This window comes from Mandrillus leucophaeus, unplaced genomic scaffold (assembly GCF_000951045.1).
Source record: "Mandrillus leucophaeus isolate KB7577 unplaced genomic scaffold, Mleu.le_1.0 Scaffold226, whole genome shotgun sequence".
Taxonomy (NCBI): Eukaryota; Metazoa; Chordata; class Mammalia; order Primates; family Cercopithecidae; genus Mandrillus; species Mandrillus leucophaeus.
In genome coordinates, this window is record NW_012102321.1 from 3,491,811 (window position 1) to 3,518,038 (window position 26,228).

At 41.7% G+C, this 26,228-nt stretch overlaps 1 protein-coding gene across 2 annotated transcripts in view; it reads right to left on the reverse strand.

Annotated features, from left to right (window-relative positions):
* The window catches only part of ASTN1 (astrotactin 1), a 314,268-nt gene that overhangs the window by 209,982 nt on the left and 78,058 nt on the right, over positions 1–26,228 (reverse strand). For both annotated transcript variants that reach the window (XM_011981446.1, XM_011981445.1), the window contains exon 2: positions 1,051–1,238. In XM_011981446.1, the coding sequence (XP_011836836.1) occupies positions 1,051–1,238 (188 nt within the window). The remainder of the gene's footprint in view (positions 1–1,050; positions 1,239–26,228) is intronic.

A 26,228-nucleotide genomic window follows, 5' to 3' on the forward strand; every position in this document is an offset into this window, starting at 1 on the left:
GGAAATTCATTCATTTATTCCACAAATATTAATGAAGTATCAACTGTGTGAATGCATTGTTCTAGGTGCTGGGGACACATCAGTAAACAAAACAATACTAAACAAAAACCCTGGCCTGCAATCATAGCACTTACTTTCCAGTGAGATTCTAGAATACAAGTTCCTAGAATGTTAGAAAGAACCTTTCAACTTTTTTTGAGGCTTCAAATTTCTAAGTAGGAGAAGGAATGTTAATAGTAAAGGATCTGAGTTGAGCTAGAGAGAGATGCAAGTGTCTATTGACATGCCATGTATTGTAAGAGGAGAGAAAATCAGTTTACTGGCTTCCTCCTGGCTGGGAGAAGAGAAAACAGAACTTGGTAGCGGCAAGCAGCTTGAAGAGTCAGTCATTTAACAAACATTTTTGGAGCAACTACTCTAAGATTCTCCAATATACTAATTGGATAATTTCCATCTATGACAATCCACTACCCTCATCTAATTTTGTTGTTGTTGTTGTTTGAGACAGAGGCTCACTCTGTCATCCAGGCAGAAGTGCAGAGGTGCAATCTTGGCTCACTGCAACGTCAGCCTCCTGGGTTCAAGCAGTTCTCAGGTCTCAGCCTCCCAAGTAGCTGGAACTACAGGTGTGCCCAGCTAATTTTTGTACTTTTAGTAGAGATGGGGTTTCACCATGTTGGCTAGGCTGCTCTTGAACTCCTGGCCTCAAGTGATCCGTCCATCTTGGTTTCCCAAAGTGCTGAGATTACAAGTGTGAGTCACTGTGCCTGGCTGCCCCAATCTAATATTATCTCTGGTTTGTTAAAGTTTCTTCATATCTGAGCATGTTCCTAGAGAAAACAGTTGGGGAATGGTACTGTTAGAAATAGTTGCAATTATCACTTACATTACAAGTGGATGCATTTCCCACAAATGGGAAATTTGCTTATTAACATGATCAATGATCATTACAGAGTTGGGTCTGATACAGTGGTATCTATGACACCAAGACCCTTAATGTCAAGGTAACATAAGCTATGGCCTGACAGGCTGAGGCTGTGCTGCTCTTACCATGACTGAGATGTGGAGGATCCTCAGCTCCTCTTCTGCCGACTCATGTTGGGGTTCTTCAGTGGGGTCTTGTCCAGGAAGGCTTGGGGCACCATCTTGGTGATGAATGTGAAAAAGCAAAGTGCCATTCTCCAGCCACTGCTGCCTCCAGCGCACCAAAGGGATATCCTCTGTGTTCCCTGAGATCTCTAGAAGACGAACACCAAAGGCACAGGTGAGAATTTGGATGAGACCAAGTTTTTCATCTTCTTCCTCACCACTTGTACCAATTAGTCAGTTTCGTCTGAAGCCAACAGAAGTTTCCAACAGTGTATAGTTAGGTCAGATTTTACTGCTACTCCAAACCACAAGGAAGAGAAGAGACCCTGAGAAGAAGACAATTATCTCCCGTAGGTCTTTCCACCATAAATCTAGTAAGCCAGGCTCTCACCCATTGAGAAAAATATCAAGGTGAAAATTCAAGTTCTTTCCCTTATTTCTATGATCTTTTACACAGCTCAGTTTGAATACCTGATAACCCCCCGAGGTAAATGCAAGGTTGTTTGCCTCTTGTAAGTTTGAAAGTATGAGTTCCCCAGCAATTATTCCTAGACATACCAGTAAATTTGCCAAGGAGAGAGTTGGTAATTACTATGCAGACAACTGGCATTTATGGAATAGTCCTGGGAGGTTACTGCAGAGCAACTGGGGCTGGCAGGTTATTTCTAAAACCACAATCATTTGCTGCATAGTCCACTGGAGATGTTTGCTAACTTGCTGTGACAGGTAAAGTAATGTTTTAATTCCCTTTAATTTTTTTTCTTCAGTTTTGCAGAGCAGAGTTGGTAAACATGAAGAAAACAGTGAAGAATCGGGCTTTTATCACAGAGACACTCACTTGGTTGTCAGGGATGGAGACTGTGGCACGAGACAAGCATCAATGATGTAATAGCAAAATACTAAAACTGACTATGCCCCTAGCACTGTAGTTGGTGCTAAGGTAGTACTGCAAAATACACCCTGTGTATGTTCCTCTCTTTGGCATTCTCAAGCAATATTGTATCAAAGCTCTGAGACATAACACAGCAGAAAAACCCGATTAACCTTGTCTTTCCCAAATTTCTAGGGAACTAGTATTCTGCTGAACACATGTTTAATAAGCCATTGCTTTACAAATTTTTTCTTTTTTTTCTGGCTTTTTATTTTTGAGCAAGGGTCTCCCTCTGTCGTCTAGGCTAGAGAGCAGTGGTGCAATCACGGCTTATTGTGGCCTCAACCTTCTAGGCTCAAGCAACCTTCTAGGCTCCCACCTCAGCCTCCCAAGTAGCTGGGACCGCAGACACACCTCACCATGCCCAGCTAGTTAATTTTTTATTTTTTGTAGAGACAGGATCTCCATACATTGCCCAGGCTGGTCTTGAACTCCTGGTCTTAAGCAGTCCTCCCACCTTGGCCTCCCAAAATGTTGAGATTAGAGACGTGAGCCATATGGCCTGGACATTTTTTTTATTTTAAAGGCAAGGCTTCTTTAAAAATTTATTACCTTTGGCCAAAAACAAATAATAATTTCACAGACATAAAAGAGATTTAATAAGACACACTTAGAATATGTTCTCTCATCAAGTACCACAACCATAAAAAGGAAAACAATTTTAAGTATTTACGGAGTTTATAAATATATTTCAGTATTTGTGGCAGGGCACAACTGATGTTATTTATTTATTGATTGGTTTGTTTATTCAACAGGCATGAATTGGCCATGTATTATGCACAGGCACTGTCCCAGGCACTCAGATACTAATCTAAACAAGATCCTCAACAAATTCTACAAAGCAGCCCACCATGAGTGAATGTGACAAGTGTGACACCAGTGGCAAAGTTCTGTGGGAACACAGAAGAAGAAAAGAGTTATCTCATCTGGGTAGAGGGTAGAAGAGGGGAGGAAAGTAGCCTCTGAGGATGATGATACTGGCAATGGGTTTGATGGGCAAGTGGACTTCCTTTCAATAGGTAGAGAAGTAGGGGAAGTATGTTCAGGCATTGATAGGAGAATAAGGATAAGGAAAAGGAAGAATATCAGCTGGTCCACTAAGGGTAGGGCAATGAGAAGGTTTTATATGAGCCACAGGTCATTAGCCTGTCTCAAAAGACACTGATATGATTCCCTGTCTTGTCCTACCATCCCACAGACGAGGGAGAAGGTACAATTAGGAGTGTGAGGCAGGGCTAAAAGAGAAAGGGATCAGAGCTCCCTTCCATCCTTGGCCCTTCCCTAACTACCTAGAGGACTCAGTCATCCTACTGGGTTGCTAAGCTGTCCATGAACTCAGACAAAGCATCCAGGAAGCTGTAGTGGGCAGAGGGTGTGAGGACAGATGATCCCCTGAACCCCAGTCCTGGCTTTCTATAAGTATGGCCTCATTTATTAAGCGAGGCTGTGACACAGACTTCTCCAGGAAAAGAGTCCCTCTTTCTACTAAGGAGGCTTCCAGATTTCCATGTGGGGAGAAACCTGTGGGCATGTCTGTGGGGGTGCATGCTTGGAGCAGCAGTGACCCACGGCTCTTCAGAGGAGGCCTGACAATCACAAACTCCATTTCCCACACGGGCGCTTATCCTTCCAACTACTTCTCATGCCTTCACATCAAAGCCCCAAAGGCTCCTCCCGAGACACACACCCTCCTCTGTGAGTGCCTGTCCTGTTATTGCAGTGGAAACCAAACTCTGTCTCCTAACCCCAGACATAAAAATCACAAGCTGTCATAGCTCCTACCAGAGCACCTAATGACAATTAAATCACCCACAGCAGGGCACCTCCAGCCTCCTGTCTGCACCTGTTCCACCCCAGTGTAGGATTTATCTCATACACATCTGAGTGCCACTCAGCCCTTCCTGTAACTATTCCAAAGGATCTAGCACCTCATACCTCTAAAGCACTTGGCAAACCAGATTTTTATTTCCCAGGAGATCCTCATCAAGTAGGTCAGGCTTATTACCTCTGTTTCCATGGTGGAAGCAAGACAAGGTTCCTAGACCAAGGTCACCCCAGTCTGACACAGAACAAAGGCTGAGGTGGATGAACAATTAGTCCCCTCCACCCCCAACACATGCACCAGACAACACATGCATCAGAGCATGCACAGACAGAGAGCACATCTGAGTAGATAAATCCATGTAGTCTTTTAGGAGTTTCTGTGTTGCAATCTTTTAAGTTTTTGTACTAGGTCTTCATATCCCATGATTTCTTTGAAAATTGAGATATAATTCACATACCATAAAATTCACCCATTTCAAGTATATAATTCAGTGGTTTTTAATATATTCACAACGTTGTGCAGCCACAGTCTAATCCCAGAACATTTCATCTACTCAAGAAGTTCCATACCTATTAGCAGTCCAAGTTTTTCATGAGGAAGAAGGTCTTCTGCTCCAGGGTCCTAGGCATGGTAGCACCAATGGAAGAACAGGTATAGTGAAGGTTTGACAAAGTACCTCCATGGGAGGTGGGCTGAGAGCACAGCCTCTGGCCTCAGCTTCCAGACCGACCCTCAGAACCTCTCTGTGGGTTATTCATGCCCATCTTTACAGTGAGTTCATGATTCTGCCTGGACTAGACTCACCATGGAGGGCAAAGGATGGAAGGAAGAGGGCACCATGCCTACCAAGGGTGCCCATCATTTTTCAGTTTCAAGATAATTACCTAATGATAGTTTCCTCCTTGGCTTTTCTTTTTCCTGGCAGATCTGACACAGAAGCGCTACAGTGCTAAACCAGGAACTTACTTATGTATGCTACATCTTGCCTGGGTCAACCAATGAAAAACCACACAGGGCATAATAAGTGTCTTGTGAGTTTCCTCACCGATAGGACTGAGATCAGAGCTTGGAACATCAGTGTAATCGTACTGGTCTAGATGCCAGCAGAATATCTCAGGAAGAGGAAATGCTCAGAAATTGCTTTACCAATGCAAGCCTGCCATGAGGCTCGCAAAAGCAAATTTGGGAGGTGATAGTTATGCCCGCCCAAGGCTAGCTGAGGTTGCTGAGGAGGCTCAGATAGAACCTTTTTCACACTGTACAGTCAAGTCTCAATGAGATCCTACACAGTCATCTCAAGTCACCACAGGTGGCAGGAGCACCAATGCCCTCATCACGCTGTGGGGTTGAGACATCCAGAAAGAGAAGGTATCCTGACTTCTGGTGTGTCCATTTTCCTCCACAAACCTCACATCCCTCAGTACCCCCTAAATGTCTGGAACTTCCCAGAATCTACGGAAACCATGGTGCTAGTTACTCTTGTATACAATACATATTTTTGGAGCACACTATATTTGCCACATTCAGCAAATTGTGTTACAAGGTCCCCACTCTAAAAGAGATTTCAATCTAATAGGAAACTTAAGACATGATCATGAAGAAGTACTCTAAGCAATAATAGCAGTACTGAATGCAGAGTGGAGCTTGGCAGGGCATAAATGGATGGGAAGGAACCAAATGGGAGAAAACATTGGAGAGGCAATTCCAGATGAAGAGACAGTGTGTACAAAGGAACAGAAGGATAACACATGTTTGCAGAACCACAGGAGGTCTGGTTAAGCTGCAGGGGGGATGAGGTGGACAAGAATAGCCCAGGACAGCAGTGAAAAATGCAGATTGGTGACAACTGCGAACATTGTGAATGCCCATTTAAGGAGTTCAGAACTAATGGAAAGTCACCTATGGTTTTATTATGCAGAGGAATGAACTAGGCCACAATTTAGAATGATTACAAAGACCCCGAAAGAGAATGGCAGGAAACCAGATGCAATAAGGTCTTACTATAAGTCTAATCCTATATTCTGCGGTGACTAAAATAGTGAGTTGAGGTGCAGGAGGCCTAGGTATGGTACGAGTAACCTTGAATGAGTTGCCTTGATTTGAGTTTTCTTGTCTGGACAAGGAGGATCTGTGTCAATGAACTTGAAGATTTTGTTGTAACTTTGACATTCTATGATTCTAAGTCCACAACAGTGTGCCTCATATGACCACCTATAAAGAAAAGTTTAATATCTCAAACCACGTCAAACCTTCTCTAAGTCTAACCCAAACTCCACTTCTCCTTTCCCTCTGCACACAGGGTGGACAGGCTTGGGAGGATTTGATCAGAGTCTTCAAGAGCTAGGCCATGTTCCCACTGGACCTCAGGCTGATGAGAAAGAATCTCATTCATGCTGGTACAGATGCATGGTTTCTAAGAAAGATAATTTAGAGCTTCTGCATGCAATGCAGAATTGGAATAATGAGATCTTGGGCAGGGAAAGTCGCAATAGAGAATAATCAGGGATAGGGAAAGGCAGTGGGAAGGAGAGTGAGATGAAATCACTTTTAGATTAGCCTTAGTCATTGTTCTAATGTTAGCTTGTGGATTGTGAGCTTGCAGCACTTTTTGTGAGGTTAGATTAGGACACTGGAAACTTTGCTTCAAAAATTCCTCTTCCAGGGATTACAACTTCCCCATACCATCCAAGTGCCCTGTTCCTTCTTTGGGCATTCCTTCACACTGGCAGTCCCTGAACTGAGCTGCTAAGAAAACACATCATGTCAGGATCAGGATTTCCCCCCAAATACAACCTCACTGAAGACCAGATCCACGATGCCCTCTTTCAAAGAATTTCATAATTTGAATTCAAATATGAATTTTAACCTGGAAAATTGTCAAATAACTTTAATTCTCTGGAAGGCTTAGTGTGGCTTAGAGCAGTCCTGGCATTCTGGGACTCTTTCTCACTCTTAGCAAGGCTGAGTGCAAGCTGAATCCAGCTGAGTACTAATGAGGCTGCTGTGATTGCTGAGGTCAAGGCAGGAGGAAGCATTAACTAGTCAATTTTTAGCCTCATGTTGAGGGCACCTGATGAACTAACCCTGCAGTCTGTCAAGGTTGACGTTGACACTCCCTGATGGCTATGACTGACTATTAAAAGACTTCGCTTAAATTAGGAGTTTCAAAGTTGCTGTTAGTCTAAGAACCCTTATCCAAACCAAGTCTAGTATGGTTTCTGAGGGGGGTTTCACAGAGCAGAGTTAGGGAAGAACTGGATCAGTTGGAGGACAAATAAGATGCACTCCTATGAGGGGAACTTGCTGCTAGGGGTTGAAGGGTGTCTCTGGGTTATTACTTTTGCTGGTTGTTTTCAGTTTTATTAAGTGTGGTATTATGAAGAGCCTTATAACCTCTATGAAAGAAATACAATGGAAAGGAAAAGAGGCATCTCTAAAAATAGAATCTAGCTACAACCTCCACCCTCTGCTATCTCAGCAGCCATTATGAGCTTCCCTATGTGATAAAGATTGAGCTCCGAACTTTAGTAGTGATAAGCCTACCGTCAAACACCAAGAATAACAAATGGATCTTGTCTATCAGATACTTACTATCATTAAGGTAACCAAAGATAGGCCTATGATAGAAATACCCCCTCTTCTGTTCTTTTTTACTTTCCTCTTTTTCCTTCTAATTTCAGAGTTTGAAAGATACTGATGGTAGGTCTAGTTTCCCACATGGTTTCATAATGGTCTTCTCACTGAAACTATTAACAGCGGTATTAACTTTCAACATCTTTGTAAGAAAATAACCTGCTTAAGTCAGGGGTTAATAGCAGTAGGGGATCACTAATTATCCTGCAAATCTTCACCTTAGTATCAAGCGTGACCCAAATCTTAAGGTCTGTGGAAAGGGATCCTCTAAAGACCCCGACGTGTTTCATAAACATAATGACAGGAGCACATTAATGTCCTGGCCATCTGTGAAGGAAGATGCGGGACAGATGAAAAACAGACAGAGGAGAAAGATGCAGAGAGGAGGAGTCAGGGAAAGTGAGGAAATGAGACTAACCCGGGAAACAATGGCCCATGGACTGAGCTGGTTGAGCCTCCCTGCCTCTCGCCATAGGGACTGTCTGGTATGGAGTTCTGAAGTGCTAAAATCCCACATCCCAGAGTGAGAGCCACAGAAAACAGGGCACCCTGCTGGGCCTGAGCCAGCACAGATGTCAGAAACGTTGATGGTTTGCCTAAAGTTTGTGCCTATATTGGCCTGGCTAAGTGAACAACAATATGGAAGACAGCATAGCCAGGAAACTCTTTTGCAAAGATGTTCAGAGAACAATTGGGAATGCAGTTCTCATTGTGGTTCCTGTATTCAACTCATTGCCATAGAGCTGCTTCCTCTCATCTCATTCCCATTCCTCTTTCTCCAAACAGGCTTGAGCAATGGCCACAGAACTATGTGGAACAAAAGCTTTAGAGCAAAATAGCTTAAAATTTCAAAAAGCTTTCATCCAACAGAAGCACAGGAGGTTCATTTTTCAAGGAACCAGAATCTTCTTGACTTGCTGGGATTTGGAATAGAAATATCCACTTGTGACTAGGAGAAGGATAATTGAATTTCTATTTCCCTGCTTGGTGACATTGCCCTTAAGGGCAAAAACAATAGAGCCTCAAAGCATGAGTGATTCAGTGATGAGAAACGATGGCAGGGTAGAGAAAGCACTGGACAGGAAGCCTGGAGAATGGGACTGTTGTAAGCTCCCTGGAACTCACTTTCTCATCTTCAAATCATGGGACTAGATTTCTCTAGGAACTGTCCAGCTCTAACCATGTTATTCAATGACACAAAACCAGACATGACACTTGGCTCTAGTTAGACCCCAAATCAGATGCAGGCTGTTTTTTGTTTGTTTTTTTTTTTCTGTATGGCACCTGGATAAAGGTCTTTGCAGAAATTTTTCGAATCAGATGATTTTTTTCATGGAGTTGGATTTTTCTTTTTTTCTTTCTTTTTTTTTTTTTTTTTTGAGACAGGATCTCACTCCAGTGCCCAGGCTGGAGTGCAGTGGCACGATCTCAGCTCACTTCAGCCTCTACCTATGGGGCTCAGATGATTTTTCTACCTCAGCTTCCCAAGCAGCTGGGACAACAGGTGCATGCCACCATGCCCTGCTAATGTTTGTATTTTTTCTAGGGATGAGGTTTCACCATGTTGCCCAGGCTGGTCTCAATCTCCTGGCTCAAGCAATCCACCCACATCGGCCTCCCAAAGGGCTAGAATATTTCAGCTCAATCCAGCCCATCAACTTATAAGGTAAGGAGTGGCTGTATTGAAATTCATGAGAGTGACCTATTGAAACTCCAATCAAGAGTCCCCAGTAAGAAGAAAAATCACCCACATATACCTATATAGATGCTTCCAAATACTTTTCAATGAATTATTAACCTTTGATCAGTTATGTTTATGTGGATAAGGGTAGCCTGATCTCTCTCTCAGTGGCTCCATCCTTTACAGAGCTAGACCTATAGATGCTTCCAAATACTTTTCAATGAATTATTACCTTTGATCAGTTATGTTTATGTGGATAAGGGTAGCCTGATCTCTCTCTCAGTGGCTCCATCCTTTACAGAGCTAGACCCTAAAACTCTGCAATGTTAACTTCCTTTGAAGCTGCCCATCCACCTGCTTCTCTTTGCCAAAAGGCTAGGATGGACTAAAATGAACCAACACAAGAAGCAGGAGTGATGAGAGAAAGGAAATAAGCACCCTGGAGAGTCCATAGTTTGTTGTCTCTGGGGGCAGTTGGGGGTGGGAGCTGTGGGAAGCAGAGGGTGGCTTTTTAAATCAGTCTTGATGGAAAGCAGTGAAGCTTTCTATGGATGCTGCTGGAAGTAGGTCACTCTACGCTACTCTGTACTGGCATGAATAGCAATCGAGCAACTACACGAACATTCTATTTACCTAGCCATGGAGATGAAAACATTCCTGTGGGGGAAAAATGCAGCCAAAAGGTTCTGACACAACCAGACAGATGAGGAGGCATTCAAATGACTTGTGATTTCATCCAAAATGATTTGCTTGTTCCTACCACAGTGTTTCTCTGGATCTTTTCAAACCTCTGCAAAGAGTTTATCCACATGATACTCATTAAAGTCTCATTTGAAAGGGTAAAAAAAAAAAAAAAAAAAGCCCAAAGCTTTTTGAAAAAGGCAGGGTTATCTGAGTTGCAAATGTACTGGTAAAAGGATTTTTTACTTATATCTATTCCTATTCTCCACTGCCACACGACTGACCTTTGTAAATTGAGATAACAGCAGGCATTTAACAGAATCTGACATCAAGTAAGGTATGTAATAATATTTAAACTTCATAATGTTAAAATATGTATTTACAGATCATTTCATACATTGTAATGAGAATAAGTCATTTTGAAGCCTGAAGTTTCACGACTGGAATTCTGATTTGAGCTTTGCAAGTCCTTGAGGTCCACTCTCCTGCAGTGATGCATTGGAAGCAACGTGGATGCCGGAGTTTTGGAAAAGCCAGAAGACTGGTCACAGGGTGATTGTAAGAAAACTGTAAACTAGACCCAGTGAGCGATCTGTTCATTCTAAATCCTCTCTCTTATACTCCAGGTCTTTCATTAACAAAGAGATTAGTATGTGCTATAATTTTCTGATTCTAAACGATTTCAGTAAGGTCCTCGGTATGGCTCTTGCCTTATAAAATGAATGGAAAAAAGAATTGAAAATGACAAATATCACCTGTAAATGGGTTACAAAAGAAGAATAGCCTGTCGCCTATCCTAAACTGTTTTGATTCATCTCCATTTCTAATTAGTTCTCATCCACTTGTATTTCTGTTCTTATCATCTAGGATTCAACTCAACAAGTAATAATGTATCTATTATGCACTGGCTCTGCTAAGAAGCCCTTTCAATATTCATGAACTAACTTAATCCTCAATGACCCTTTCATGCGAGTATTTATATCTGTATTTTAGAGATGAGGAACTTGAGTTCCAACTACTTGACCGTGTTCACCCAGTGAGTAAATATTAGAATGGTAGGGGTGAGAGTGGCAATTAAGTGGGGAATCTTAGGTCTCCTGGTTTTAAGGCCACTTGTTTTTCACTATCTGAACGTTCATTCCCTCACTTCGCAAATCTCAGTCTTGGGATAATACAAACCAAGTGCTTAGCAGTACTTGGAGTTTAATAAATACTAATATCATCATCATCATCATCTTCATTAATACTGTTTGTTGTCATTATTACTATCACTCACATAAATCCTAAAATTGAGCAATAATCTTTGACAGAATCAAGCAAATTATACCTTTAAATAGCTTCAGCTCTTAAAAGTCTTCCTAAGTCCAGGAACTATAAGTCCAGGAATCAGCTCTGTTCAGTTGAGAAGTCCAGACCAAGTCACATTTGTACATTTCTGTAAGTGTTGGTTAGCAAGTTGAACAATCTTTAGATGTCTCTGATAAAACTCCACTTACACTCTCTATGCTTTAAGACTTGGCCACGGAGGCTTTCACAGAGGGATGCCATGCCATCCAGACCCCTTCAAGGCTTGCATGCAAGGCCAGCCCCAGGCAGCTTGTTGTCAGGCACTTAGCAAGGCACTCATGAATTCAAATGGGCAGGTCCTTCCAGGACATGGGGGTGGTGATTGCGGTCAGAGAAGAAGGAAGGAGCAAATGGGGGCGATATTAAAATAACAGCTATGTTTTTACCAGTAGTAAACTGAGTCCTTCTCTGTAGACTAGTCTGTGTGAGCACCTGTTATCATAAATGCCAAGAAGTACCGCACTCAAGTAGAACCTTCCATTCTCATCCTCACTCTAGGGAACAGCTTTCTATCCCATTCCCACAGAGGCCTGAGCTTACCTTGCTGACCCTAAGCACCGCCTTCTCGCACATACAAACAGCCAGGGAGCCCAAGCTGGAGGGCCAGTCATTTCTCTTGGCTCTTATTTCTAAGCCATTTTCTCCTACAGAAAAGGGGGCTTAAGTGACCTCTGAAGCTTATTCTCACTGTAAAACTTTCTGGTATTTTTTGTCTCTCTGTGATTTGCAATTGCCATAATGGGGGCTGAACCTCAAGTTCCTTCAGAGTAAGGCTGAGACATGATAGTAATCTTAGGTATCTCTGTTGCATCATTTAGCCTGGGAAAGTGGAATGGAAAGGGAATTCCACAAAGACTCAAGCACGTGAAGAATACCTTATTATCATCCCTGTGTTACAACTTGCAAAGGCCTTTCTTCTAAGGTCCTCTTTTCATTCATCATTCCTGTGTGGTAGGCTTTACAGAATTAGAAACCAGAAGGCCAAGGAGGGTAAGTGACAGTTTCAAGGGTTAGAGCTAATGAGATGGAGATAACAGCCTTCTGACTCCTGGCACAGTGCTCTTGCTACAGACTGTGCTGTCTGCGAAACCGATGTTTATTTACACTGAGAAATCATAAGCCACTGTGCTTGTATTTCAGCTTAATGACTTAGGTATACAGAAGATATACATCAATACTAAACACTGTCAGGAGTTTGAAGAGTTTGGGCTTAGAGATCCAAGACTGAAATTGAGTTATTAACCAATTCACACTAGTGTACAAATCATACGGCAATCTGATGTGATTTCATTGTGACAGACTCTCCTGAAGAATCACATCTGCATAGTATTTGGTCTGTTACTGGTCTAAAGACTCTCCACACTGCCTTGGGCCTATTTCTATAGGCTAATTTGTGTAAGGTGCTCATTACTAAAGGGCTTTAAGATGACCTCTAAATGACCTGACAGGCATATCTCCATGGAAACGTTGATCTAGCCATCTAATCCCTGCTGGGAGAATGATTTAAAAGAAATACAAGGTCACTTGATTGCTAAGGTGTCTTGTTGCTCAGCTGGGAATAACATACATTGATAGGACATTTTCTTTATTATTGCCCCTTCTATATTTTCTATCATAATTCTAAAGCCCTCTCTCCTCTACAAGCCCTCCAAACAAAATACACTTTAAGGGGCTGATAATGAGAAACAGGAGCCATACATTCTACATGAATAATGTCTTTCAGAAAATAGATGAAGACTATGAACCATGTGGCACCCATCAGTGATGCCACTCCTCACATCTACGTGTGCTGGTCACTGTACTGCTGCTTGTGTCTGAATGTTTGTGTTCATATTCTCATACTTCACAGTAGCACTGGCCCATTAGTTTGAGATTTTAACTAAAACAATGTTAGATGAGTTTTGCAAACTGAAAAAAAATGTGCTGAGTTTTCTTCCTCTGATGTGTAAGAGCACGTCCCAAAGGAATATGGCTGTAGTTTCATATACAAGCTAGATTGTAAACAAAAGTGACAGTAACTGGGATGAATGGATGATTCACCTTAAATCAGGACACAAAGACAGAAATTAGGGACAGGTATACAGCATTGGTAGCTTCTCCATCTACTCCTCATTCTGGAGCCAAAAAGGCACAGAGCTGGGGGTAATTCTGACTGTAAAAAGGGGAACAAGTGTCTTTATGAAGGACGTGAGGAACACAATAGTATTCTACCCTTATGTAGAACTGTATTGAATTTTTTTTTAACCAGGAATTTAAAAAGGTTATTCTTGTCACTAATCTTGAATGATAATATTAGTATTACTAATAACGATAACTCATATTTCTAAGCATTTCCATGTGCATTTTCACTGTAACAGCCCTGTGATAGATGTTTGTGTTGTCTTCACTTTTTGAAAGATAGAGAAACTGAGGCATAAAGCTTTCAGAGGTAGTATGGGCAAGAGCCTTGCCTCAGACTTTGGTTTCCTGATATTAGAACCCTCTCTGTTTCTGCAGTGCTACATTACTCCGCTCTAGGGAATGCATTTAATGAACCCAGTGAACATGCACAGTAAAGGAACCGTAATCATCAGTAGGAAGTAGGTGTCGTTCTATGAAGGTAGAATAAAAAGCCTGGCACATACTGGATGCAATAGCCAAATAAGGATGAAAGAAATATGAATGAGTCTTCTGATACAAGGCAGACTAATAGAGGAATGTGATCTAGGCTTATCACATTAAAGTATACATGACCTTGTTCACCAAACATTCAACCGCTAGGACTCAAAGTTTTTGAAACCCAAGGAAGATGAGTTAGAGCAAACAAAACAAAAAAATATTAAGCAGTTTATGAATGAAAGAGACAGAGTCCATTGCCAAGTAGCTAAGACTGACCTCAGCTTTAAGGTTGATGTCTGGGAGGATGAATGTTCCCCTTTTTTAGCCACGACTTCATGTTGGGTCAATGTTTTCAGAGAATGATTTTAATGAACTCTAAGTCATTTCCTGAATCATTAATGATATGACAAAGATCCTTTTATTTCATAACTATAGCTGGAGTCTTTACCTATGAGGGCATTACCTTGAAGTTGGTCACAGGAAAATCATCTCCCTCTTTTCTGCCCTCTAATACTGATCTTCTTACAGTCTGTCTCCATTTACTTGACTTTTTAGTACAAGGTTCAGTATCATCTAAATCATTTATAAAGATTGTTAATCATATTGCTTTCATAAAAACTGAGGCTCCATGCCCAACAAATATGGTAACTCACCATTTTTTCAAAAAATAGATCTTAAAGGGAGGATCTATCAAAAGCTTTTTAAAAATCTAAGTCAATCTCCTTGATCAGTATGTATGGCACACCCCTACAGGACACTCACTCAGGCTTGGTTTCTCTGTACAGATTCCCACCGTTACCATGCCCTCCTTCACAACTGTACCCCCTTACACTCATGCTAGGTTCCATTTACAAATCTCATCTGTTGGTCATCAACGTTAATGGTCTGACTCATTGAGGGGACACAGTCCTTGCAGACAAGGATCTTTTGCTGGATAAGGTTGAATTAGATAATTTGATGTCACCTTTCCTAACTTCTCTGCAATTCTTCATGATGCACGTATGTATTTTATGTAGTACCAGGAATTTAACTATTTTTATTTGGTTGCCTGATTTGTGGTATTCTCAGTATTCATTATTACTTATTTTAGTACTTCAATTTCAAGAGGTAACATGCTGTTGAAATATCACAAATTCTTCAATAAAACTGAAAATAATTATTTCATCATTACTTTTCTCACTTTTTGCCTCCACAATAATAAAAGAATTTGGTATTTTCTAACTGGCACCATTTTCTCGTATCTCATGGGATCTCTTATTTGTAACCCTGGTGGTTACAAATCTCTATTTGCAGTCAATTAGTTTATATTTAACACCCATTGTTTTGTACACAGTTATTCAATAATCCGTTAAATTCTTCCAGTTTCTTACTTTTTTTTTTTTTGAGATGGAGTCTTGCTGTGTCTCCCAGGCTGGAATGCAATGGTGTGATCTTGGCTCACTGCAACATCTGCCTCCCAGGTTCAAGCTATTCTCCTGCCTCAGCCTCCTGAATAGCTGGGATTACAGGCACATGCCACCACGCCTGGCTAATTTTTGTATTTTTAGTAGAGATGGGGTTTCACTATGTTGATCAGGCTGATCTCAAACTCCTGACCTCCTGATCTACCCGCCTCGGTCTCCCAAAGTGCTGGGATTACAGGCGTGAGCTGCTGCGCCTGGCCATTTCTTGCTTTTTTAAAGAAAAACTTGACTTTTAAAAGGTTCGGAAAAAAAACAAAAACAAAACAATATACTAAGTAGCTTTGCTTTCTTTGCTGGAGGTTTCCTTAGTCATTTAAAGGAAGAATGATATCCCACTTTGTGTTGTCTTTGGTTTTTCATAACAAGTTGAACCTGAATTTGGAGGGAGAAAGCTTCAGGCAAGAAGATTGCTTTTCTTTGTTTGAACAACATTTTTTCTTTCTCTTTCTTTCTTTCTCTCTCTCTCTCTCTCTCTTTCTTTCTTTTTTTTGACAAGGTCTCGCTCTGTTGCCCAGGCTGGAGTGCAGTGATGCATTCATAGCTCATTGCAGCCTTCAACTTCTAGGCTCAAGCAACCCTTCCATCTCAGCCCCCCGAGTAGCTGGGACTACAGATGTGCACCACTGAGCCTGTCTCTTTTTCATTTCTTTGTAGATGCAGGGTCTTGCTATGTTGCCCAGGCTGGTCTCAAACTCCTGGCCTCAAGTGATCCTCCTGCCTCGTCCTCCCAAAGCACTGTGATTACAGGTATGAGCTCCCAGCTATGAACAAACCTTTTGATCTTATGTGAGGGATCCTCAAACTGCAATAGAAATCCCGCATACCGGTAGAACGCGGTGGCTCACGCCTGTAATCCCAGCACTTTGGGAAGCCGAGGAGGTGGATCATGAGGTCGGAAGATTGAGACCATCCTGGCTAACATGGTGAAACCCTGTCTCTACAAAAAATACAGAAAATTAGCTGGGAGTGGTGGCATGAGCCTGTAGTCCCAGCTACTCGGGAGACTGACGCTGAAAGATCACTTGAACCTGGGAGGTGGAGGTTGCAGTGAGCCGAGATCATGCCACTGCAATCCAGCCTGGGCAACAGAGTGAGACTCTGTCTCAAAAAAGGAGAAGAAAGAAGAAAAAAGAAACCCCTTACACCATCCACCATCCTCACAGAAGCAAGCCAGAAAACCTACCCTGCTTTGTCTGTGCTGGGAAACAAATGAAGGGGGAAGCGCATCCTTGGTCAGAATGAAGGGTCAGTCATTTGAGGAAGGATGGGAGAAGCAAAGATGTTTCCTTGCTAGAGTTTCTTGTTTTTTTTTTAATCTTTTGCAATGGAGTCTCACTTCATCACCCAGGCTGGAGTGCAGTGGCAAGATCTTGGCTCACTGCAACCTATGCCTCCCAGGTTGAAGTGATTCTCATGCCTCAGCCTCCCTAGTAGCTGACCACAGGCCCGAGCCACCATGCCCGACTAAGTTTTGTATTTTTAGTAGAGACAAGTGTTTCACCATGTTGGCCAGACTGGTCTCGAACTTCTCACCTCAAGTGATCTGCCTGTCTCAGCCTCCCACACTGCTGGGATTACAGGCGTGAGCCACCATACCTGGCCTTAGAGTTTCTAAGACTGTGTTATAGATGATAGAGCTAAGACGAAGGGACTTTGAGAAGTATCTCACTCTGCCACTTTAATTACCCTGTCTAGAAAGAAAGTCTGTCATAAGGGTCAGAGACTGGCTCTGCTGGAGAGATTGATTGGAGTAAGAGACTTTTTCGCCCAATCTCAATTGCTTCAGTTTTCCTGGAATTGAGGCAGGCCATAAACCTATCAGTGACTCAAGAAAATTGAAGCAATTAAGTCTGCAGGTGTGCATATCTGTCATATTAATGATGGATCTGTGTTAATATAAGTCACAGAAGCCTTCTGCATGCCGCGTTCACTTCTGCTGGGGGTGAAACCTCGAGGAGGCGCTGCAACTCCATCATGCTGATATCAGGAATTTTCCCCTTTGGTCTCAGAGTGACTCCCCTCCTTCCCAGTTCTGGCTTGGGATGCTCTCCCACTGCTGCTCCGATTGCAGCCACATTTTTCAGGGATGCCTAATTTGACTCTGGTGACGAGCACGCTAGTTACTTAAAGATACCTAGTTAGGTATAGAAGGAGTATAATTTGCCAGCATAATTTTGGAGTCAGACAAACCTGGCTTGACTATCAGCCTTTTTACTTCATACTAGCTTGTCTCAAACAGGTTATTTAAGCCCAATAAGGATTATAACATTTATTTTATAAAGTTGTTGTGAGGAGGAAATAAAGTAATAAATGTAAAGCTCTAAATTCAGTGTCTCCTGGTTATGGTCACTTTAATGATTTCTCCTTTTCTGACCTTGAAAACATTTTAGCTCTTAGAAAATTAATTTCCAGTCATTCCTCATAGGCTGCCAGACAACTTGAGGGTGAGGAACAGTATTAGCAAGGTTCATGAGAAGACAGTAGGCCAGTGTCTCGGATGTGTCAATCTTGGTGACTGTCAACTGCCCTCTCCGGAGGACGCTGCCTCTTCCTTTAAAAGCCAGCCAGCCTTTCCTGAGGCCCTTCATTCCACATGACCCCCTAGGGATAGGCACCTCACCCAAGGGCAACCTGTCTGTGGGATGAGCAGTGATCTACAACGTGGTTTGACACAAAAAGGTGAGTCATCAGATTCTCACTCGCAGGAATGTGAAATCGGGAATATGGAACAAATCAGGCACAAGTCAGCAGAAGCAGAGCTCAGAGAGACGCACAGGGAAAGCACAGACGGGGAGTCTGGGCCATAAGAGCCACTTCAAGCTGGAGAGACAAGGAAATAGGAAAAAGGTGAGTCAGCAAACGCTTCGCAGTAGAGAAAAGACATGGGGTGTAAAAAGAGAAGCACCAGGTACAGTGGAAGGGAAAGGAGAGGAAGATGTATGATAGGAGATGGGCACATTACTGAAATGCAGCCCAGGAATCTCCCAAAGCCCTACCCCAGAGCCCCAGCTGTCCTGGATCCAGGCCCACCTGTCTTGAGGGTTGGCTGACGCACAGCTCCTGTGCCTTCATCCCTGTGGGGTCACTGCCCCTCGTTGACATGTGTGTCCTCACAAACATTTCCCAGCATTGAGCAACTTGAGCAGGCCACTGTGCGTAAGCAACTGTGCTCACCCACTGAGATGTGAACACCCTTTGGGAGATCTGGAATGCTCAGAGAATTCTGAACATCTAGGCACCTCACTCGACGGCCTAGATCATGGAATCCCATGGAGGGCTCTTCTGATCCTCTGTCACATATTATAGGGAAGTCTTTCCCTCAAAAAACAACAAGTAAATACATGCCACTCTATGGGAAAGAAGTGATAAAAATGCTTATTTAGACAATGAGGGAGTAAACTAGATCCCAGATTTCTTCATTATTGTAAAGTCTAGGTATGGCCCTTTTTCCAGTCTGCACAATGGGAATCATGATAGCACCAACAATGTCAAACCACAATATGCTGCATCTATAAGGTCGTAAAAACACACCAGCAGATAATGATGCTGGAAAGGAAATACATTCCTTTTTATTATCAAAGAAAAGATTTTCCTTTGCCAACCCACATAACTTAACAGTCAGCAATAATGAGGGAGGAAACAAAAAATGCACTGTACATGACAGCCAAAATCAGAATTTGATAAAATATCCTACTTCTAAAGGGATACTGTCATGTAAAAAAAAAATCAATTTGAGTAGAAAAAGTCTGGTTTGTTTATTAGTTTTGCTCCTAATGCCACCAAATGGACCTCAATCTGAAATGGCTTTTGAAATCAAATTTGCTGTTCTCCAATTCTGCAACTTACTCTTTATGCTAATTTGTCTGCACCTGCAGGGACAAAGAAACTGGCAGCATTGAGCATGAGATCCAGGAAGAAAAAGCAACACAAAGATTCAGGAAATGAAACCAGGACTAAATCATATTAAGTGTATAAAGGTTGGACTTTTATAAAACAAGGAAAGAGTGGATCAAATGCCTGAGAGAGTGTTCTGACTGTAGAAAATGCTAGAGCCCTGGTGAGGGAGCTGATGTCTTCCCAGGTCCTAGAAGAAGAATGGCAGTGTGGGGTTTGTGGAATCAGGAAGGCCAAGTGCTGGGACCAAGCTGGGTCTCCCTCAGCCTTCACATCCCTTAATTATGAGAGTCATTACAAAAACGTCTTAAAAGTTTCCTGCTCAAGACCTTAGCCTCTATGAGTTGGGGTTAATTCTTCCTTCCAACTTAAAAAATCTCTTCATTTAAGGCTCTAGTTTGAAAGGAGAAGTACCACAATTTCAAGGAACAGACTGCCATCCTTTTCCCACTGTTCTCTGTTATATGGGCCCTCAACTGTCTCCTTTCTCCTGCTTCTTTCTGCCATGCCACTGGGTGTGGTCAGAGAGTATCTGGAGCCCAAATCTATTATCCCAAACATTATAAAACCTGAGAACACAAGTACTACAAAGATACTTGAAAATACTGTCCTCACTTTACAGATGCCCAATTCCTTCACAACATGAACTCCACGCCCCCACTGAAAAGATAACAAAAGCTCAGAGAGTTAAGCATTTTGCACAAGGTTATACAGAGCGTTCACTCATAAACAATCCAGAGAAAGAATCCAACACCAGGCCTCGTTCTGTTATGTTGCCTCTAAAAATTCAGAAAAAAATTAAAAATATAATTCTTTATATTTCTATGGTGCTTCCACTTTGAGTATTTGCTCCATCACTCTATCCAGTATATTTAATTTTAGACTTTTTACATTTCTACATTATAAAGCACTGTTAAAATTCAAGTTCTGTCAACAGCTGGTAGTTGTTGAAATACAATGAATGCTGTGAATGTTATGTATTTAATGCTCAAGCAAAAATGTCAATTTTCACCTTGGATTTATTAAACTAGGGGAAAAAATCAATTGGGAACGTAAAATGTTCAATAGCCACCCACCTACTGTCCTTCCCCTTCCCCTCCTAAGTGTCCCTTCATTCCTCTCATTCCTCCATCTTGTTTTTTTGTTTTTTTGTTTTTTTTGGTATATTACCAGGCAAAAAAAAAAACAACAGGTATCACACTCTCAACTAAGATTTTGTTTAAAACAAAATAAAATGAGCATCAGGCTTTTGTCCATTGTTCGATTTTCGTTAGAGCAGCTGCCTTATTTCCTTTAGACCAATACTAGTTTCCTGTAGAAGTAAGAGTACTGTTATGGTTAGTATTAAATAATTGCATTAAATGCATTTCTATAGCAAATGACACAAAATTATTTGTGAAGTACCTCTTTTCTGTTAACTGATAATGAAAGTCTGTGTTTTCCATATTTGTGAATATGAAGAAATGGAAAATAAAAGGTTAACTGACTTTCTCAAAATCATGCCACGCAACAGGATTAGAGTTAGAGTTCATAGCTCCTGCCTCTCCAGTCCAATTTGTTATTGGAGTCACAGAGAAATGTCTTTTAGTGAAACTTCTTCAGATTTTATGTCCCTAATTCTGTTCTGTTTCCCTAGGGAGGAAGTGTAGTGAAGGGGAAAGAGAATGGGCTTTAGAATCAGACAGACGTGGTTAGACTCCCAACTCTGACATTTGCTAGTCAGATGATCCCAGGCAAGTTACATAACCTCGAAGCCTCTAGGTCTTCATTTGTTAGGGTAGATAACAGCACACACTTCAGAGGGGTGCATGAGGCTTAAATGAGACCATGTATGAAGCATACTGAAGGCACTCAATACATGTGTGCACCCTCTGTCTGTATTATTTTTCTTGGACAATTAAAATATCATTGACTCACCAGAGAGATAACAAGTTCTAGAAATTGGGGACCCATTTTCTCTTATTTTCAATTTGCTTGTGAGTTCTAACATTTCTAACATTTCTAACATTTCAACCTGAAAACAAGATAAGTTTTGCAGAGAAAATGCATTGGTGGTACCACTCTAAAAGCCAAGGCCTTCTCATTGGTCAGCACAGAGTAGAAAAAACATAATCTGGCAGAAGAAAGGTCAAGGAGCTCTTGCTTGACTTGATCTCTGGTGGGCTATGTGAACTTTTTTTTATTTGGTTATTCATTCATTCCTTTAAAAAGTATTTTACTTTTTATGAATTGTATTTCATGCCAAATACTAAAGATTACAAATATGAATGAGCTTGCCCATAAGAAATTTATATATCAGAATGGGCAGGGGAAAAAATTAGTAATGGAATAAAGGGTCAGTTGCCAAGAAAACACAGGATGGAGTCAGGGTATAAAACAGGAGGGTATAAAACACTCTTATAAAACAAGAGTGGCCCATCTTCTTAAGAAGAGAGCATCAGGAGGACTGAAAAGAAGAGGCAATGTGTGCATGAGGTTTAAAGATAAGTGAGCTACACTAACTAGCAGGGTGTGGGTGGCAAGGGGAAGACACCCTGGCCACATCTTGGCTAAGTTACAGAGTCATGCAGTGATGGCAGGGTGCCTTCTGAAGACACCAAGATGGCTCTTGGTAGGTTGTACAAAGGTGGGGAGCTCACCAGAAGCCAGGCTACAGGGGATATCATGTGCCATATTTAAGAGTTTGAACTTTACTCTCCAGATGAAGGGGATTGAAAGACATGGCTGCATTTATGCTTTTAGAAAGATGGCTGAATAATGCAGAGTCAAGCTAAGAGTGGTTTAAGGGCTTGCTCTTGGAAAGGAGAACAGGGAAAACGCAGAGGAGAAGTGAAAGGGGAGGAATTAGCAGAGTAAGTCACTGCTTGGATGTTGGGGTTAGGGCAAGGGAAGACATGTGGACAACCCCAGAAGGTTAGGTCAAGGTTTATGCTAGAGAGGAAACACAGCCTGGAGGAACAAGATTGGCTGAGGGAGCAGAGGTCTGGATATGCTGAGTTTGAAATCCACATTGGATTGTCAGATAGGAAAATTTAAATGGACCTTTCAGACATTTAAATGGACATGTCAGAAGTGCATGGGAAAATTCTTGTCTAAAGGAATGCACAAGTGATGGTAAGTGGAAGTCATGGTCATGGGGATGGACGAATCTACCTGTGAGTGTGCAGTATGTAAAGATGAGGACCACAGGATGATAGCAGGCACAACACTATCTGTTAAGGGAAAGGCTTCTCTGGACCTGAGTTTCCTCCTCTATTAAATGAAAGGGATGGGCTCCATGCTTTCTTAGGTTCCTTTCACCTCTAAAATGTCTCATTCCATGCTTTTTTATTTGGTTCCAGCTTTCACTCCCATGGCTCTCTTTTCTTTCTTCCACCTTCGTTATTTTTGGAAAAAGCTGTTTGAAGCTGAAGCTCCTCTGAAGTAGCCCCTTGATCTTTCTGTCATAAGGACACTCACACAAAGGGTACAGCATGGAGACTTTGCAGAAGAAGAAAAGGCAAGTGAGAATCAGGGCAGGTATCAGCTCCAGGACGTGGACCTTCCCATGCCTTCAAAGAAGCCACAATATCATGGATTTCCCTCCCACTCCTCAGTTGTTCAGGGGAGATGTTTTTGATACAAACCAGAAGAATAACACTGGCCCCTTGCATTAAATACTCCTGGCTTCCCTGTAATACTCTCCTTCCCTATGCTGGAGGGAGCTCTGCCACCATAGATTATGCCTAAGGTATTGGTACCTCATTACTTGCTAGTAGATTTAAAAATTACTAGGATCATAAAACTTTCATGGGCTATATTCCCATTTATCATTTAACCCACTCATTTTCTTATCAATGCACAATATTTCCTACTTTTCTACATCCTGTCTGCATAAGGCATATGTGGATGTTCTCTGTAGAAAATACATCCAAATTCCTATTAAACCCAAGATAAAAGAGAGAAAATTCAATTTATTTTTTGTATACTGCCAGTTTCTCATTAGCCTTGACTTCTTAAGCCCTCGGGTTATGGACCAGTGCTTATTTTCATGGCTGCATTACTAGATTTTATTACATTTGTACTGAGAGGCAAGATAGTCTCATTTTATATCTGGAGAAATAGGTTTAGTGACCTGGTGACAGCAACTGGCCATGGATCAGTATATTTTCCTTATTATGTGAGTCTAGAACCATATGTTTTTGGTTGTCTGGGCAGAGTATAAAACCCACTGCTCATCACATACAAATTCAACACTAGTGATCTATCGCCCTCTTTCTGGAATCACCCAATGTCAGGAGATGATGGCCTTCAGGATTACAATTCTGGAAGGGAATCTGTTGTTCTAAAAGCAACAGTCTTTTCTCTTTGCCAAATCAGGTCATGCACCATTGAGAAAAAAAAATGCTTCATCTCATCTTTGAAAATAAAAACATTGATTTTAGGCTTTGGAAGTTAAGAATTCCAAGTATGAAGTCAGAAATTAAAGAAATTGCAGCAACTGGGGCTTTCCCTGTATAAAGCTGTGACTGAGCATTAGGTTTCTAACCCCTGGAATAAAATACTTTTCCTCTTATGAAGGACCTTTGCACAACAGGCAAGCAATAGAAAAATCTTTTCATCCTCTTTTGTAAGGATAATGGAATTCAACAAAGTACCCCAAATCCTGAATTGTCAACACATTCTCATAAGTGGACAACTACTCTCAGTGGTAACCACCTGGGGTCAGGAGATCAAAATTATAGATTAAATATGGAACTGCAAGGAAGTCCTAATATCACCTGGCCCAAACTCCTGCAGAAAGCACTTCTGCCTCTCAGAGAGAGTCAGAGGTCTCTAGGGATAGATGTTCTACATCCTTCTCCAAATCCTTTTCTGTAGCATATTTATCCTAACTTACTAAAGTATTTTTCTTCTTTTGTCAGAGTAAATTCTCCCTTGCTGTCATTTAAGCCTGTTCCTTCTGGCATTGTCTTCTGTGGAGATGGAAAATAACAAGCTTGGAGGCTCCTTATAATATCTGCAAATACATGACCACCTCCCTTTGCAGTGCCATCCACCTCTGACTCCAAGGCACAGTGCTGCTCTAGCTCCCCACTGAGTGGGAGTTAAATTCTCAGAGCCACACTTCCAAAACTCCACCAGGGAGTGACTGCTTGCAGGTGTCACAATTTGCACTTGGGAGGAAAGAAAGGCAAATGGCCACACTGAACAAGGGCAACAGACCCATCTAGTTATGCTTTACCATGACTCCAGCCCCTACATGTCTCCCACCAAAGGCAGAAGGCTGCTATGTAAGCTCCAGGGGTTTATGTACCTTCCCAATCACAGAGGTGCCAACAAGTGTGTCTCTTCCCAAAGAGAAAATCTCCAGAGTGGGTATATTCTGAGCCTAATTCTTGCCTTCATAACTCGAACCTATTATCCCAATCCAGATTTATCTACATCATTCTCGGCAAACTATCGCAAGAACAGAAAACCAAACACCGCATGTTCTCACTCATAGGTGGGAATTGAACAATGAGATCACTTGGACACAGGAAGGGGAACATCACATACCAGCCCGATGTGGGGTGGGGGGAGGGAGGAGGGATAGCATTAGGAGATATACCTAATGTAAATGACGAGTTAATGGGTGCAGCACACCAACATGTCACATGTATACATATGTAACAAACCTGCACGTTGTGCACATGTACCCTAGAACTTAAAGTATAATAAAAAAGAAAAAAAAAAAGGTGAACTCTGTTAACTTCCCGTTTTTCACTTCAAGAGTTTTTCATTTCTTCATTTTCCTTTCATATTCTTTCCGTCTTAGAGGGAAATCTAGTTCCATGGTTAACCCCTCTACCTGTGCCCTTGACCCCCTCCCTCACTTGCTACCTCCTATGATTTTGCTCTATTTTTGTGTCTCTTTCAACTTCAATCTCTCTTTCCACTGTTTCTCACTCCTTGGTCTAAAATAATGATAAAAGTAATTCCCATCCCATCTCCTTACAAAATACTTTTGACCTTGATTTTAGCTTTTCTTATTGCCTTTTTTTTTTTTCATTAATTATCCAACCCTTAAAACTTAAGCTTGTGAATTTGTTTTTTCTCTTCATTTTTGCCTTTCACTTCTTAACCCACTGACATCTGTTTCTGTCCCAAACAACGTAGGGTGTGAAAAGAAAGGCACTGGCATACAATACTGTGAACTTCTAACTGGACTAAGAGCCTCCTGAAGACATGGCTTGGGCACAAGTGAATGTTAATGAATGGAGAAAAGAACACAGGAAAGGAATGGAATAGCAGAAGGAAAGCGTAAGAAATGAGACTTACTAAATGGTTGCTACTAGTCCATACCAGACACTATGTTAGGTGTTATAAATACTTGCTTGTCTCACTTGATTACAGAAGACATTGGTTCCCAATTCAGCTCTGCTCCTAACCATCTAAATATCATTTAGCTTTTCTGGACCCTAGTTTCTTAGCTATAAAACAGTGGTTGGACCAAAGGATTTCTAGTGCTTCTTGACACCTAAAGAGATGAAGGAAAAGTATTTGCTTATATATGTTGGAGTAGACCTTAGAAAAAAAAATAGCCCCATGGTGTCTAGAGCATTTTTATCTTAAACCTGACAAGGATCCTTGTATTTTGTCTTCCTGTTTACCCAACATTTATTGGGTAAGGATTCATATTTTTCTCTCTTTTTATTCAAAGACATATATGACTGGATCCCCTGTGGTCCAGTGACAACATCATCTATTTGAAGCTAGGTAGCATGAATTTAAACCCCACTTTGCCACTTACTGGCCACATGACCCTGGGCAGGTTCCTTGATGATCTGAGTCAACCTCAGATCTCTCACTTGGCAAAACGTAGTCCAGGTGGTAACATGCACCCGCACAACCCCTGCCTGACAGGGTTGTTGTGGCAGTTGACCAGAATAATGCATCAAGGGCCTTGTTCACACAATTGTTGGCACAGAGGAGGCATGCGTACGTGTGTGATTCCCTGGTTTTCTCCTTTTCTCTTTCTTCATGAGCATGGGCATTGTCTTCGCCAGGTTTGTACTTTCTTGGAGGCTCCTAGGTTGGCTAGTGCCTTTTGTGGGAACTACAGAC